The 18,151-nt window shown below is 50.0% G+C and overlaps 1 protein-coding gene across 3 annotated transcripts in view; it reads left to right on the plus strand.

Moving 5' to 3' along the window:
* So (SIX homeobox 1 protein sine oculis) overlaps positions 1-16,010 on the plus strand; it is a 32,317-nt gene extending 16,307 nt beyond the window's left edge. For 2 of the 3 annotated variants that reach the window (XM_076309332.1, XM_076309333.1), the window contains exons 4-5: positions 14,789-15,263; positions 15,589-16,010. In XM_076309332.1, the coding sequence (XP_076165447.1) occupies positions 14,789-15,263; positions 15,589-15,873 (760 nt within the window). In that variant the 3' untranslated portion in view covers positions 15,874-16,010. The remainder of the gene's footprint in view (positions 1-14,788; positions 15,264-15,588) is intronic. The other variant, XM_076309334.1, reaches the window with a different exon arrangement.
* Positions 16,011-18,151: the final 2,141 nt, after the last annotated feature.

An 18,151-nucleotide genomic window follows, 5' to 3' on the forward strand; every position in this document is an offset into this window, starting at 1 on the left:
GGATATAATATAAGAAGAGTGTAAAAGTTACGAGTGGTGAAGCAGATGTGCTTAGAGAAAGGTAGATGGAAGTAAAGACGATTCGGGAGACGAAGCTAGCGCGTACGAAGGAAACGAGAGCTGGATATGAAAAAAATATAGGTTCAAAATTGAAGGAAACGATTGGCGCGCTAGTTTTTGCGACACGGATGCATCTGGAGAGTCTCTCTCGGGGCCAAAAAGATGGATCCCCGTGCTTGAGGAGAACGCTGACGAATCGCCTCTCGCCTGTTATAGCCCGGTCTGGCTGCTGGCCGCAGCCGGTAGCGTGGGTCGACGCAGCGACTCCTCGACACGTCGACGATCGCGATCGATTTCCATCAAAGTCGATGTCGAGCTTTGATACCGATCGACTTCCATCAAAGTCGAAGACCTCGCCCTGTTCTCCTCTTGGCGCTCGCTAGCGATCGCTCGCGGACACTCGTCTCCCGCTGCGCGCGGATGAATCACGATCTTCGTGGCTCCACGCGTTTGTCGTTCGACTGTGACGTCGAGTTTCTTCGAAGTTCGCTAAACACCGTCGATATTTGCGCTCGTACAGGAATTCCTCCTGGCGCCGCGAGCTCTACGAATCCAATTTCACGCGAAAGATCGTTGAACGAGGAATCACGGGTCGCTGTGCCGTTCGATGTAAACAGAGGATGACCTATACAAATTGGGTACTCTTTAACGGGAACGGATTTACGATACATGACTGATCGATAAAAAAGTCGTACGATAAGCGAACGTAGTAACTCGGTGTTGTAGGATTTATTTACGTTTAGGACACTAGCGATAGGAATAATTCTCGTAGATCGTAACGTAGCAAACTCGATAGATACGATTCCGTTTTCAAACAGTTTCGTAGCTATAAAACGATCGAAATTTTCATACCGTTCGTAATATTGAAATTTATACGAAGTACGTATTTGCGAGTATAGCTGCACCTCGCTTTTGCACACCGTAACTGAATATTTAATCTCTACTTCTATGTATCATATTTCATTCAATCCTTCAGTTCATATTGCGTACAACTCTAGCGAAACAAAGACCTACCGCTACTATTATTGTCGTTATCCGGTAAAATTTGTTTTACAATATACACGTGTAATTATCGACACCTACGATGGACCAATTTGTCCGATTTGAGATATCTACGTTATTCACCAGGACCGGTAAAATATAAACGTAATCGAACGATAACGCAAGAGGCGAGACTCGAGAATCGTTATCGTTGTCCAGGAAAGTTCACGACGACGATGTTTAGAAGAAGCTTTGAACTCGATATCGATCCGCGTATCGAGGGTCGACTTTCGTTTCGAAAAAATAGAAAAAGTGGAAATCGATCGGGAAGGGTGACCGGAAGCCGAGGATGGTGAATTTTCGTTGCACAAATAAAGATGCGTTCGGGTCAAGCGTGTAGACACTCGTTGAAATCGTTCTCGCGATGCCGACGTCCCCGAAATAGCTACGAATACTGCCCGCGTACCATTGCCTGGTTTACGGTTACAGCATGCACGGTGTCTGGGCAACGCGCTCTGCGTATCTGAAACCAGAGAACCCATCTCCTCTCGTCACCGTGTGTCTCTCGCACGCTCTACCAACGTTCACGAACCGTTGCACGAAAAAGGCGACTTTCGCGTCGGTTCGTCCGACGCGGCACTCTCTCGTACACCGTGATTCCCGTCCGGTTTCCGAATTCTCATTTCCCATCGTGTCGCGATTCTCAACGTCCCGTCTGCGAATTCGCGACACGTTCCTCGCGATATTGCAAAATCCGTGTCTAGAATCGCTATCGCGATCAACTGAACGCCTCTCTCTGCACGGAGTATTGTTATCGATCGGTTGAGAATTCTTTGTAGGTGATCGGTAGGTCGTCGTTGATCACGATGATTGGTAGGTCATACGTAGGTAAGGTTACGATGATTGGTAGGTCATACGTGGGTAAGTTCACGATGATTGGTAGGTCATACGTAGGTAAGTTCACGATGATTGGTAGGGCATACGTAGGTAAGTTCACGATGATTGGTAGGTCATACGTAGGTAAGTTCTTTATGATTGGTAGGTTATACGTAGGTAAGTTCACGATGATTGGTAGGTCATACGCAGGTAAGTTCGCAATGATTGGTAGGTCATACGTAGGTAAGTTCACGATGATTGGTAGGTCATACGTAGGTAAGTTCACGATGATTGGTAGGTTCTTATTGGCGAAAAGGGATTAGTAACGGGGATGATTTCGTAGCTCGAATCCGGTGCGTAGAAACTTATCGTTCGAATCAACGCGAGCGAGATATCTCGCGATGGAAAATCTGCGACAGTTGGAGGGACACGGTTGCGATCTACGGTCGTCCAGCGGCCACAAAGGCCTCTCGAGAATAGAAGGAACGGACGGAACCTCAAACGGTCAAAAATAAAAATAAAACTATATACGAGCGAGTCGAGTGATACGACTCGTTCCGTCTGTACTTTGAATTTGTTTTCCCCGGGCCAGTAGCCTCGACGCTTGAAAATCGCGAGCAATCGGGCGACAAAATTATCACCGGTGAATCACGTTATACTGGCGGTCTCGTGGAATTTTCGACCGGGCAGATGTAATCCAAAGAAACCGAAATTCCGATGGGTGTATACCGGGTCCACCGTTCCATTCATTCGTTTCTCGCGGCGGTTTCGTGAATTCTCTCCCGCGGCGCTTATAAATAGCCGGTTTTCACGGTTTACGCGTTTATACCCGGTTGACGGATTCGCGTTCGGCCGCGCCTCGCATCTACGCGACACGATTTCTCATTCAGATTTAGGATCTGGCGCGACAACCACGCTCCGTACGACACTTCGAACGAGATCGCGAATTCTCGTCCTCGGTTTGTTTCGCAACGATCGTGCGTCGCCGATACACCGGTTTCGTTCGTCCTTTGCCTCGGTCGTCGAGTTTTAGCGAGGTTCTCGCGCGACGAGCGACGTCGCGACGACCATCCGGCGGAAACTCGACGCGTGACGACCTTTAACGTCAATCGGTCGACGGTATTTCTGCGTCGACGAGTTACGGGCGTTTCTCGAGGAAGTCGCTGCGTCGATTCGCGAGGAACCGTTCACTCGAAATAGAGCACCTGTCGTCTAGCCTTCGATCCGTAAGTAACCGAGCGACGGTCACGTGCGATGCAACCTCGCGTACGATACAACGCGGGAAAAAGAGACCGAAAATTTCAACTAATAATCAGACAATTCGATCGTTCGTGGAATTATCCGAGCAACCGATCCGACGAGATCGCAAGAGTACACCAGAGATGAACCAATAGCGTTCTCGCGTACGATACAACACCGGAAAAAGGGACCGAAAATTTCAGCTAATAATCAGACAATTCGATCGTTCGTGGAATTATCGACGAGATCGTAAGAGTACACCGGAGACGAACCAATAGCGTTCTTGCGATTCCCTTGAAATTTACACGCAATTGTTTCACCGGATTGAGTTTCCTCGTGCACAGAAACGCATGGTCGAATAATCCAGCCTGTCCCTCCTGTGTCCCTTGTTCGTGGAAAATATACCGAACCGCGACAAATTATTTCATTAAAATAGAATCGCTTAACTTCTATCTAAATTATTTATACTAACGGGCGGACAGCTACGCGTCGACGTACGAGCCGCTGAACAAGGTAGCTTTGTGTCATCCACTTGCCAGGAATTGATAAAGTCGAAGCTCCCGTCCGCGGATCTATTTAACGTGTAGCTTTTACGTAACACAAAGTTATTGGGTACAATAAACTTGCGTTTCACGAGGCGGCCGGCGTTGCTTTGGAAGGTCCCTGGGGCAGTCTTTTGCCGTGTAATAATTTTTACAAATTGTCTTGAAAACTCGAACCTCGATCCAGAAATAAAATAATCCACCGAGGGTTTCTTTCCTTACCGCGAACGCAAATCACTCGAGTGGAGAAGTTGTACTCGATAACGCTCCGAGCATCGAAACCAAGTTTCTGCAATAGTAAGAATCAGGATAGTTCGAGTAACCAAAGGTATACTTATTATTCCTGAAAAGTGTCGAGGAAGAATGTTAAATTCGCACCGATAAATATTATATAAAATCGAGAGTCTAAATAGTATTTATTTGAAGCAAGTCCGGTGAATAAAGGTAATCGATGGATTGTTCTTGGAATGATAAAGGATACAGATCCTACGGATAGAGAAATTCAGAGAATTATTACGAAAAAATGCTGGGTGACGATAAGAGACCATCTTCGAAGGACCATACTATCGAAGTCTGTCATTGCTAAGTGAATTTTCTTCAGGGAGAGGGACGCGTCGCGAATAATACTTTTTAATTCGAGCTATCAAACGGCACAAAGGATGCGTTTGGAGAGAAAAAAAAAAGAAAAAGAAAGAGAGACGCGTTGATACCGCGGTGGAAGTTCGGTGAATGTGTACTACGAGGACGGAAAGGACTCTCCCTGACGGTTCGACCCCTTTTTCGCCGAAGAGAGAGAGAAGGGCCGGCCATGTTGGGTCGCCTCAGCCATTTTCGGGCACACGCGGACAAAAAAGGCGGGTAGGGCCCTCGGTGAAAACCGCTTTAAAGAAGACCACGTCAAATCTGACAGGCCGAGGGAAGAAGGGGGCCACATATGGGCACGTAAGGGCCAAAAAGGGCCCGCCTCGTCGTCGTGCGTCGGTCGTCCGGTGCTGCTGCCGTTTGAAAAAGAACAATCCTCCTGCGGTCGGTCCGCTCCTCTTCGTCGTGTTCTTCTTCCATCTCGTCTTCTTCTTTCCCTTCCTCGAGCTTCCCTCGTTCTCTTCTGTCGACTCGCTGGCGACAGAGGGGGCATTCATTCATGCACGCATTCCCAGAATGCACCACTCGGCCGCGTGCGTATGCACACGGTGCATACGACTCGCAGGACGAACTTCGTTTCCTTGTACGGGGAGTACCGAACAATTCGCTCGAGAATCTAAAGAGCTGAACCGAACGGGACGACATCGAGGAACACGTATTCCGACGTACGTGGAAACACGTGCGAAATAACAATTTTAGTCATTCCTTCGCGCGAAATAATTATCGAACGGTAGCAATGTTCTCTGGCGAACGTTTCGATCGATTTATTTCGATCCTTCTCAGCGGTGAAATATTGGTTTTCTCGATTCAAGATTCATCTTACGTACAGTTGCTCGGGAGAAGCGGAAAAAAATGCACCAGAGAAGCTGTTCGATAATTGTTTCTCGGTATCGAGATTGATCGAGACACGTGTTATCTTAAACCGTACCCCGATAACTCGCTCGTTACTCCGATGGGTAAAGTACTCTCCGCGAATCGAAATCTTGGCGAAACGACCTCAAAATTGTACATTACCTTGTTCGTCGAAAAGAAACGGCAGAAAAAAAAAACAAAAGGGAACAGGGGAAGACGGTTCGGAACCAATCGAGTGTGGAACGTGCATATCGCGAGGAAGTGAATTCGACGGGGAGGAAAATAAAACGTTCACAGCTGCGTTCTGCATCCGGTGGAGAATAAATCGACGATATTACGAGACTTAAAACTTGATTTACGAGAGAGCGCTGGCGCGTTAAACAATTCACGATAATTCGACCTTGGGAGCCGTGGCGAATTTCCCTCGCCGGGAACGAGATACGGAAACGCGTGTGTCGGTGCAGGAAATTGCATGTCGCAGATCGTCGAACGATTTCCTTGGATCTTCGCGTGTCTAGTTGCACAACGGGCCTACTAGACGAATTAAATCTGTCCCTCCTCCTCTCGAGGTTGTCCGCCCGCTCGCTCGCTCGTCGCAGTAAAACTTAAACGATCCAGAACGGTAAATCGCAGAGGAAGACGCGAAACGCACGAGGAAACTGGCAGTCTTCTCTAGCAGCTCCTTTTATCGTTTCACCGGCGCTGGTGGCACGGAACATTTGAACTTCATTGTTCGTTACGACATTTCGCCTAGGAGCAACGCCGGCCAATCTTCCTTCTTTTTCTTCGTCCAAGAATACCTCGCTGCTCCCGTGATTTTAATAGCTACCGATTGCAATTTATCGCGGCAATTCCGAAACGGTCCGAACCGAGTATTCGATACCGTCTCGTCCGAATTTCTCGTCGAGGCGGTCGTTTCGGTTCGCGGTGGTCACGATTCTCCGAGGCAACCGGTCTAGAATGACTCGGTTGACGGAACACCCGCGCGATAATTAAATATTAATCACGTTGCACGGTGGACGCGGTCGCGAATGATAAACGAACACGTCCGAGAATCTTGTTGGCCGATACGTTTGGGTAAACGTCCGGGTGGACGTCTGAAATATCGTTGCGAGGAAGGTTCGGGAAAATTCGGTTTCCTTTGTTCTTTGGTAATAGTCAACGACCTGTGCAAGTTTGAAAACGGTGGACATCGTTACATCGGACGTCTCTTTGTCGAGATATCGGACGCCATGTTTACAGAACAACCACTCGTGAGACTTTTCTGTGTTCGACGACTGGCGTCCGTTTCACGAGCGAAGGTCGGAAACCGTAGCCCGTTGTGCGCTTCGGTTGAATGCGTTCGACGTCTATATCCGACCGCGGTTCTTTTTTCTTCGCCTCTTTTTCGTGGTAGCATCCCGCCAGCGGAAGCATTTTCGTATGACGTACCTACGTATGCAACGGTACACGCACACGTTCCCTTAAACGGTGTCGAGTTACTCGTCAGCTCGAGACACAAAGCTTATGTAAGTACGCCAAGAAGCTTCGAACTTTGTGGTGCCCGCGCACCTCTTCCCCGCGTGCACGACCCGCGTTATACGGGCTAAAGTTTCAGACTGTAAGATATATGTTTTGCGCTAACTTGTTCGCATCGGGTAATTGTGGAAATAGACGAACAGAAAGACGCGTTACGAAAGCTCGGTGGCAACGAAATCTCTTACTTTTTCAATCTTTATCATTTTTCTTCAACGAAGGAACACTCACACCCTTCGTACTCGGTATAGATTCTTTTCTCAAGGAACGATCGCTTTTTTTCAGGTTAGGTACATCGCGTACGTGTATCGCGTCTCTTCGTATTTCCCGCGAAATGTCCAAAGAAACGAACGGAGGTTTTCGACGAGCCGTGTCTCACGCGGGAGTCACAACGGAAAGAGCGTTGTCCGAAATATGCTTGTTACGCATCGCAGTCAAAGGGAGCGCAACGCGGCGTCGTTCCTGTTTGCGCGTAACTCATCCTAACAGTCCTTGACCACGAATTTTATTGCACGGTATTAGCCGCATTTTACGAGGATCGCGGGTTTATAGAAGCGTCGAGAAATACGGTCATAACGGAGAACGCGGGGTGGCGCCCCCGTCGCTTTAATAGATTGTAGAAAAGACGGTGCAAATAGAGGTGGCTCTGGTGTGAATCGCAGCCGCGGCAGGATTTATTCTCTTCCAGGGCCAATAACTTAGAAGCGGAGAGAGAAAGAGTGAGTGAGAGAGAGAGAGAGAGAGAGAGAGAGAGTCCTGTGCACCGGCTGCGCGCTCGCCTCTCGCGTTTCCAATTTATGGTAATACGTATCGCTGGTGTGTGATCTCTAAATAAGACTGGGCGGTTTTTGCGGAAATCTCCGGAGTGGGGAGAGGACGAAAATCAAAGGGAGCTTTATGATATTCGTAATGCAGTCGGCGGCGTCTAATGAACTATCGGGGTGCCCAACTGGTATGCACGCGTGCGCGGTTTCGAGGAGCGTTCTTGGATCCTCGGCGAAATTTACGATCGAACGTTTGTCGTCGTTTCTTCCAACGGGCAGAAACTACGCGCCGCGCAGAATTTGGCATGAAAACGTGGATTTTCTGGCAACCACCCTGTAAGCGCATTCTTCCGTGCGATTATTCCCGTCGAAACAAGTCGATCCGTCGGATAAAAGCGCCATTCATTTTGCGCCGCGGACTTCGATGCAACCGCCACCTAGAGGTCGATAACTCTTCCGCTTGAACTCTGCCGGCTATTCGTCTTTCGTTTCGTTATCCGTGTTACCTTCGTAATTATCGCGTCGTTCATCTTAACGGGCGCGGGGGATTCCGTTTCGAACGACGAGCTTGGAATTAGTACGTTCAATCGGGGACATAAGGGTGCTTTGAGGATCCTTCCGTCGCTTGGCACCGATCGAGACAAATTAATACATTCGGCGTCTCCGATGTTTTCACCGACAGGAATCCTCGTGTTTGAATAACCTCTCTATCGCGTGGGTATTGAAACGTTGTCGAGAGAATTTAGAATCGTCGCCCGAAACGTTCGTTAAATTACACGCTACCGAGTGGTCAACGGCACGTTAAGACACGAGTTATTTTTGAGAAATATTATCGCACGTTGTTCACCGCCGACTCGATTTACACGGAATCGGGCGTCGGATACGGTTATTTCCGCGAAAGACTCGATCCGCGCGAGTTCTACGAAAAAAAAAAAAAAGTTAATTCGGTTATCGTAAATCTTCCGACAAGTAGCGCCGATTCGGCTTATCTGGATTCTTCGTCGCGTCGATGATCGATTTGCATATATTCTAATGAAATAAAGGACGCGCGTTGGGTGTTCCGCCACCGTATCTCCGGCTAGATTGAATCTGTATCGCGCGAACGGATCGATCGATCGACCGATCGTCGACACGATCGTTGATCGAGTTCTCACGCGCGATATGAAAATTTCTCTGGTATTTCCGTTCGTGAAATGTGAAGCTGAAGAATAGACGACAGACGGATTCGTTGGTTCGCGTAACGCGGTCTCGTATAGACGAGGAAGACTACCGAGTGGCAGGTTCAAAGTAATCCGGATTAAAGAATTCCGGTACACCGAAAGCGTTTTAACGCTTTGGTCCTGCGATTCGACGAAAGACTTCTGAGTTTACCTGCCGCGATTTTATCGCTCTATCGCGTACTTAATAATGGTGAATTACCGCTCGATCGACGGGCAATGTTAACTCTGAAACCGAAGCGCCAATTTACGATACACACTCGCGACCATCTTTTCCATCGATTACTTTTACGGAAACCACGGAATGCGAGGTCTCGACGCCGCGAGATTACAGCTGCTTCGTACATGAACGTTTCTCGAACTACGGGTCGCGAATCACATCGATAGATCGCGAAACGAATATATAACGGGCCGTGGGGACCAAGAGAAAGATCTATTTGCTTTCGAAAGTCACGTGGTCTTCGTCGTTTCCAATGTCGAGCAGTGACTCGCGCTCAGGAGGGAGAGGGAGGGGGAGGGGGAGGAGGAGGAACCGTTTCCCGGTCGTTCGAAGACGTTGCTTCTCGCGCGTTGTTATTTTTATACACTCGGAGAGAAACAGACACCGGAGAAGTTGGGAAAGGAACGACGGGGGAAGAGTTTTCCCGTGAAATTGCGCGACCAGCGGATTCGACGGTAGGGAAGTAGCTGGGGAGGTTAGGAGGAGGGGGCAGGTAGAAGAAAAAAAAAGCTGGACATTCGGTTTGACCGTAGAGAGAGAGGTGAGCCGAAGTTTGTAAACAGAGGCGGTGTGTACACGGTAGGCTGCATCCCCATTATTTTAGGCCGAAGAAATTCTTTCCTATCTGCTTATGGAATCAGCTGCCGGCGAAGTCCCTTCTTCTACGCTTCCTCGACGTGCTCACCTGCCGAGCAGACTGGATAGAGAGGAAAGGGAGGAGGCTGCGCGAGCTACAGGGGCCCACGGTATACTTGGGAAAATCCTCTCTGCGTTTCCCGACAAACTAGCCAACCGATTTTCAATTTGCTCTACGTCCGTGGGCCCCTTCGTCCGCGGAGGAGTTTGCCTTCCTGCCTTCTCGGCTGCCTCGGGTAATCCGCAGCCATCGGCTCCTCTGTTCCGAGGGAACGGGCCTCTTTCACGGATAATACCCGTGCCCCTTTAATTCGCAGATAATCTCACGAAAGTACCACGAGGAAGTCAAGTTTGCATCTTCGGGTTCGCCGTGTACTTTCCGGAATTACTTGCGACCGATTAAGAAAAGATTTGCCCTCGAAGGTAAACTGGTTTGGTACTATTGCGATGAGTCTTTTGTGTTTCTAAGCGAAACGAAAATTAGGGAATTTTTGAGCGCTACAGAATTCAATATACGTAGCTAACTTTGTACAGTAAACGATCGTGTAGCGTATAGTGTGTTTTTTGTCCAAGATTTAGTCCTTGGAGTATTACAATTAAAACGTATGTTGTCGAGTAACGTTAGTTGAATCGTTCTCTTCGCAATATTTATCGACGTACAATTTTCGCCTCCAGCGTCAATTAAGATCTCGATAGCGAGGAGTCGTTTCGACGCCGCAGGGTTTCCGTTTCTTTTTCTCGTTTTTCTAACGAGTCTAATAATATTGTCTCGCGTTTCTAACGCGACGACGAGCGCAATCGGATCGCATCTCCGACCAGAATAGAAGCCCGAAATCTCAGATCTCTTGGCTCGGCTTTTAGCCGGCTTTCCACCGGCCGCTTCTCTCTCTCTCTCTCTCTCTCTCTCTCTCTCTCTCTCTCTCTCCTCCCCTCCCACTCCCTCTTCCAGACTCGAGGCAGAGGAATCTACGGGTGTGTATGTTCCACGCGTGTCTCTCGCGCTCGCGCTCGCGATCGCGCGAGACGCCACGCTGACGATCGTTGAAAACGCGACATTACGTCTGACGCCCTCGAAATTCCTTTCCGACTGGCTGGTAATCGAGCGAATCGCGAAAGATCGTCGTCGAGAATCGCGCCAACCGGAAGAAACATCGTCTAAAAATTCACGCGGCCGATAAACGTCGTACGGGAGGAATAAGAAACGAGACGAAATCGTCCACGCCCCGCGGTCCGTGAATCGTTCGACGCGTTCGTGGAAATTAATAACGTCCCGAGACGTGTCGTGCACCGGGACAGTTTGTCGCAATTCATGTTATTGCACCACATTCGAGGGCATCGTCTTTCATCGTCCGACGACGAGAGATATCCCGAAGGTGGCGGTGGGTGGCGCTGTTTCGCGCGACATCTCGCGTGTAATACGAAAACCCTACGGGATACATTATAAACAAAAGACGGCGTCGAGCACCATAGCGATTCTCCCGGCCGATCGTTTCTGTCGTGAACAGCAACGTCGAACGACAACCGCCGCGTTCGCGCGGCGTATTTCGTTCGCGCGTCGAGTAGACGGACAGAGGGAAGGGTCGTCCGGCGAGATTAGCATAATTCGTAATTTAATTTCCCGATAAATTTCCTATGGCGTTGCTCGCCACGGCGACCGAAATGAGATGGTATCGGCTTGCGCGATTCCACTAATTCGCGTCTAAGTTTATATCGGCCGGGAGAGAGCAGCACGGGGTCGAGATAGGATCTCCCTCTCGCTCCCTCCCACCCTTCGTTCTCTTTCCCCTTGAATCTTTTTCTCTCGTGGCCGCCTCGTAAAATCGGATTATATCGGCTCTGTCGCCCCTGCGTTGTCGCACACTTTATTCGAGCCACCGCACGATATCGCCCTCTCGCAAACGAGCGGGGTCAGGGTTCGTCGCTGTGGTACTCGGTAATCACATTTTTCTCAAATGAATTCCACGAGACGATTCGTCCCGATGAAGGATCCGTGCGAGACCACAGCTCCACTGCGAACAGCGTCGCGTCGCGTTACGTTCGAATACTTGGAATTCGGTTTTAGTTTCTTTATCCAAATACGTATAATTTTCCCGCTACGGGCTTCAACTTGTTGCCGCGACTCGAACGGTCAACTATCATAGATCACTCGTTTTAACATGGAAGGTTGCACTGCTCGGGGATCCCGTGGCTCGAAGGCAGTTTTGAGGATGCATCTCGGACGTTGTTTCTCGTTTTGTAAGATAGAATCTGTCTCACGACGACGGTCCCACGTCGAAACCGTTTCTGGCCGTTTTCAGTTTCCGAGAGAGCGAACGAATCGATCTTCGCCACGAGTGGGGGTACCCTATGGAATTTCGAAGCGAAGCTTATTTACGAACTGGCCGATTAATAAAACGAGCCGCGCCTTCGATCATTATCTCCGCGCCGTTTAAACCGACGGCCATGCCGATGCCATAAAATCGCAGACCACGTTTTTCGGGCCACTTTGCAGTTGTTGCGTTGTTGTTGTTGTTGTTGTTGTTGTTGCCGTTGGCATCGTGTCGCATATTTTTCAAACGAGAAAATAATTAAGAAGAAGAGCGATAAAAATTATCCGCCTCTCGATCTTGAAGTTTGTTTACGTTCTTACGGAATTGATGGTCGTCGTCGGTGGTTAATTGAAATTTTTCCGCTTAAAAATACGGCGAAGGAATTTCTATTACGGCCTCGCTTGTTTCAATTACGAAATATAATACATTAGAGATTAATTTACCGCGTTTTATTTTTACTGTTTACGTCGCGAACGACTATCGAGGATACTCTCGAAAAGGTTTCCGCCGCGTGTACATCGAACCGGGATAGTATACAAAAAAATTAATAATCGCGTAACGATAACGCAGGAGAGATTCCGTTCCACCCAGTATAAAGCAAAATCGATTCGATCGCGACAAGTGGATCGCACGGTTTAAAATTAGCATCGATTTGTTCACCGAACGACCACCACCGGTGTGTGTCGGAACAATGTTCCGTCCACTGTTATCACCGAGAACAATTCCAAGGGCGGTGTGCGTGTGTGGGGGTAGATAGAACACGTCGATCCAAGTTGGCGGAGCGGTAGGTGTCACGGTGAACGGGGTCCACCGAATAAATGTCTCCTACGCGCGATGAGTCACAAATCCTAATGAAAATAATAATGCCCGAAAGATTCCGTTCTTTCGTGGCCGCGGTGCAACGCGGATAAATTTACTGCGCGATCTCGGCTCGGATAAGGCATACCTGGGGACACCTCGTCGAGGTTATGGACCCTGGCATCCAACGGGTGGCGCGGAAAGTACCGGTGGAAACAAGCTTATCCACCTTGTCCTTGCCTCGGAACTACGTCGTTCCACGTGTGGGATCTGTTGCATCGCGTCTCGTGGAAATAATTCTTGTCCCGGGACGAGAACGGACTCCCCTGCAACCGGGCTGAACGCCGGAACGAGATTTTCACCTGCCGAACGGATTTATCGTTGCCTCGGTGGGACTAGTCTCCCACTTCCCCCCGCGCGCACACCCCCCCCCCCCTTCTCCTTTCTCTCGAAGGATCACCCTCGGCGAGAGTCGTCGATTTTTTCTCGAGATCCTTTTTTGGTGCCACTTGGTGTGATCCTGGCAGCGATAATTTCGCGACAGAGCTCGGAGGAGATTCTTCCTTCCAGGCACCGTTTCCCCGATCTTCCATTATCGGTTGCTGGTGGATCGGTTACCATCGTTGAAAGAAGACGTCGAATTTTACACGGTAGACGGCGAAGTTTCGAACCTACGAGGAAGCGGTCCCGTGACGCACGAAACTGTTTAGAATATTATAGATCGCGGTGCGAAACGAGGAAGAATATTCGTCGAATAAATAATTTGTAATCGTAGATTTGGAAATTCGAATCGTAAGAACGTCGTGAGGACGATACCCGGTGAAACAAGTTACCGGATTGTTCTTTCACGTGCCGTAATCGGGGTACGGGGAGAGTATTCCGGGTCGAAAGGGTAGGGACGAGCAGGAATCGCGTCCGTCTCCGTTATCAGCTCGGTAGCGTTTCGGGTCGAGCGAACGGGGGTGGGAGAGGACCGGTTCTCGAAAACACCCCGTAGACAAGTGTCGCGGCACTTGCGGCGGACGGTGCCGTATCGCGGCGGGCACGTCTAAACGACTTGTAAAACAAGCGCTTAACGATTGCTCGTACCTGGACGCAGAACGTGGACCGAGAGAGGGAGGGAGGGAGGGGCGGGTGGGTAGAGGAGGAGGCGGAGAGCGGTCAGAGAGCGGTCAGAGAGCGAGGGAGGGAGGGAGCGAGGGAGCGAGGCGCGGGGGCCTTCGTCCGGTCCCACGTGCTTCGACTTCGAGGAGGTCCAGCCCGCTAAATTGAGTTTACGAGACGCCCGAGAGTGTCTCCCCCCCGTTCCTCCCCCGTTTCTCCGCTTTATATTCCTATTCTTCCGTCGGTTTTACTCGGTTCCTCCCCGACGCTCGCGTCCACCCTTAATTCACAAGTACCGAAGTAGAAGCGCAACGTAACGCGTACCCTCTTCTCTCGGTAGTTTACGCATCGGCGCTGGTATTATCTTACCCGATATTATTCCGAGCCCCTATCCTCTTCCGCTTCGAGGCGCTGCCGATCACCTTCGCGCCTGCGCGCGAGTCCCGCCGGGTGCGCGCGCGCTGCTGTGTTTCGTTCCGTAATTATATTAGGCTCGTTCCGTGCGCGCGGACCGACCGCGCATACGACGGACCGCAGGCCGTTGGATACAAGGAATTACGAAAGTGCGAATAAGCTGCGCCCAGACGATCGCCTCGGTATATTAATTGGAATACAGCCGCGTGGCTGGCCCACACGTATCGTTAGCGGTAACGAGAGGACGAACCTCGGATCGATAAGGAACGGTAAAACGCTCCGAGGATTATCGTAAAAGTTCCTTCTCGTAATTGCGTTTTGTGTTTACCGTTCCTGGTGTACGTTTAGTGGCTCGCGAACCAGTGTCAGGGACAGAGCGGAGCTTGCGACAACGAGATTCTCAGGTCGATCGTTACGGTCGAGCGATTGGAGAGACGAACCGACCGATGTTAGACGCAAGCGTGGTTCGAATATAACGGTGTCGCGTTTAAAGATTCTCGTCGGGCCCTCTTCGGGCCCTCTTCGGTAATATCGCGTACGATGTAATTGTTAATTCAAAGTTGTTTCGAATTCGATGGGAGCATCGTGGATTAAACGTATTGAACGCGTTCTGTCGCAGCGGTCAGAGGGAGGACAAGTCCCACGGCGGAGGACTCGGTGATTCGAGCAGCGAGAGCGGGGACGAGGCGAAGAGGCAGGCGGTGGGTCAGCAACAGCAACAGCAACAGCAACCCTCGGCGTGCGCGGTCCAACAACAGCAGCAACAACAGCAGATGGTGGAGCACCAGCAAACATCGGGCATGTACCAGCTTCCGCCCCCGGTGTCCGTTTCCAGTCCTCACTCGTACCACCAAGGCCACGGGCCGACCTTGAGCCATCCTCACACGCCGACGCACCACATGCAACACCACGACACCAGCAGCGAGAGCGGCGACGACAAGCGAAACCTTCATCATCAGCTGCAACATCATCTCCAGGTCGGTGCTCACGGTACTCACGGCTTGGTACATCCCACGGCGACCTTGCCGCCGCCACCACCCAGCTGCGCCCAGCAGAAGAGCCAGTTGGACTATATGCAGTACTATAGTCCACAGGTATAGTGAATCGTTTGCGTAATTTGGTACGGCGTGGAGGGATTCCGCTCCTGGTGGAGGGATTTTGCTGATCGAAGTCCACGAGCTTCCGAAGCGATTTCTAGATTTTAGAACAAGCTGTTGGACACTTGGTGGCTATTGTAATTTCTGGCAAGGTTTGTTCGAAACGTTCCGGATCAGTACGTATCGACGAAACGTACGAAATCGGTCACCTTTTTAACACCGGTCCGCCTACACCTACTACGATTATCGGAAGCCTTTTATCGATCACCGTCGTGCTCTTAACGGTCTTGATGTTCGAATAGTCGGGTGTTTTCTATTCCAGGACTACCTGATCGGTACACCGACTTCCGTCGACCTCCAGAAGTCGCTTCCGCACACGGCCACGTCGATGCAGATGGGTGCCATAGCTCCTTCGGTGGGTGGGTTGAGTCCGATGGGTCCGTCGACGATGCTCCCGAACACGATGCAGAGCGTCAACACGATGAACACCATGTCGATGAACGGCATGGGAATGGGGGCTTACCAAGGTATGGGTTCCATGGGAATGGCCACGTCGCACGGAGGTTATCACAGCGGCCTCGTGCTGGGCGATTATCATTCGTTGTGACCCTGGGCCCCAGGCAGTCAGGGCAAGAGGAACCAAGAGAAAACTTAACGGAGGACTCGTTTCGACTCGTAAGGATCTGCCACGGAATTATCCTTTGGAACAACCGAACCGTTCGCCAGCTACCACCGAGACTCTTCGCAGGGAGACGTTCCTCCCCGCGAAAGGACCTGCACTCGTACTCGGCAGAATATCTAGGTAATTAGAGAACCGTTTTTCTTCCTAGCGAATCGGGATCGATCCGTAGCTCGTCGAAACGTTTCACGGTCGATCGTATCGCTGGAAAACTCGCCTCGAATCGAACCGAATTTACGATAGGGGACGAAGAGAGACGCGACATCCTCGTGGCATCGATTCGACACGTCCGATCACGAAAACGTTTCGACGGAACGGTTCAACGGGATCCTCGATCCTCGACGATCCCGGGGACGTTTCCGCGAAGCGTTTCGAAGAGGAATGTCGGAAGTATCTTGACCGAAGCGACCGTTCTACCTCGACTTTCGCGTGGAATCCGAGAACCGTGCTCTCTCGAGAATCGTTGCCCCCGCTCGCAAAGGAAATACGGCAGCAGAGTACGGGGCTCGGTGAGAAACGGGGAAGATCGAGGCACCAGGGGAGGAGGAGGAGGACGCTTCCGGGTGAAATAGCAAAAGACATGTTAGCATTTTTCTTTTCGCGTATCGCCTTACGCGCGACAAGGCAGAGCTCGTACACTTCCAGAAACACGGCCACGTCCGTGTCTATTTTTCGCGGTACCGACTCATCATCCCCCTTCTAATCTCGTAGCGTTAACGCCCGTACCTAGGCCCTGAGCATAAGAGAAGACGCATACGTTATTTACGGTTACCAGTAGTCGGTTCGGACTGTTCACGCCTCGGTGTACCCTGGACGGCTTCCGCGAACATCGTCTTGCAGTGTCGATCGCTTCTCGAGTCTTTGGCTTTCATTTTGCCATCACCAACTTCGAGAACTTGCTCTACGAACGCCTTGGACGCGTTCGTCCAAGAATCTGGAAAGTAACGAGATTGCAACGACGACGTTAACTCTCCCCAAATTCTCGGACCTGTCTACTTACAACGCATCGAACCGGTAGAAGGATCGATGGAGACTCGCCTACCGAAATATTCAATTTTTATCCGTAACGTGTAAAGGTAACTTATTCGGTGTCTTTTACAGAAACAAATTATTTCTACGTACAATTCTACCAGGAATTAAACGATTCCTTCCCTTGTTAATTTCTCCAATTTGTTTTCTCGACGAATCGATGATTTTAACCCCTCTGAGCACAGTTGTGACATTTTATTGGTGTAGGATTTAATATATTTTCGGAATTGTTGCAAACGTAGAATATTTGTTGACGCAATGTACGAGGTAATCTTTCGTAAAATAAACCAGGGAAAAGAATTAAAATACAACAGAGCGACCGTGCCGTGAAATTCATCCCCTTCAAAGAAAAGTTAAAGAAAACTAACAATATCGAAATTCGTTGCGTCCGTCAACGTGTAGAAAAGTAACGTCAGTTAACGTCGACGAACCCGTAGCATTCTCGGGAGCAACAATGCGTTGTCCGAGGAACAACCGAGAAGCGGACAAAGTCGGAAACAATCCCCGAGGCGTGTACAGATCTCGAGCCATCCGCTAATTAATTAACGTCGCTATAACGAACCACACACGCTCTTTACACACAACCTTCTTACACCGTACGCTTCTGTGTTTGTCCTGTGTACATATGTAGATAATACACATACACACACGTACATACATACACACAGACATGAAACATATACGTACACGCGCATTCGAGAGGAAATTAAGTTAATCTCGTTTGTCTTAGACGAGCGCCGGGTGCTCGCGAATCGCGAATCGATCTCGACTCCACACGCGATTTCGTTCGAAAGAAAATGGTCCTTCTTTGCAACCAATCTGGATTCACTTCGTTCGAAACACCAGGTTCACCATCGATTCGCGAGCTATCTCCGTACAGATCGATCGAGAGTTCGCGTCGAGAATTGGCTTCGTTTCGTAGCAAGGACGCCCCGTGACATCGTCAAGAGGGAAATTACCACCTTAATCAATTTCTCGGTGAAAAATAATTTCGATCGGTTCGCGAGCGGGAAGAAGCGCGTAGATTCGAACGGTATGCAAATTGGCTCGACTGAAACGGCGCGTAGTAGGCGGAGCAGCTGTTTCCTGCCAACCAATTGCCTGGTGCCAATCTTTGCATCGCGAATAGAATCAGCAACACCTTTTCAGAGAGCACCGTAGCTGTTCGTATCTACGA

This window comes from Ptiloglossa arizonensis, chromosome 4, assembly GCF_051014685.1.
Source record: "Ptiloglossa arizonensis isolate GNS036 chromosome 4, iyPtiAriz1_principal, whole genome shotgun sequence".
Taxonomy (NCBI): Eukaryota; Metazoa; Arthropoda; class Insecta; order Hymenoptera; family Colletidae; genus Ptiloglossa; species Ptiloglossa arizonensis.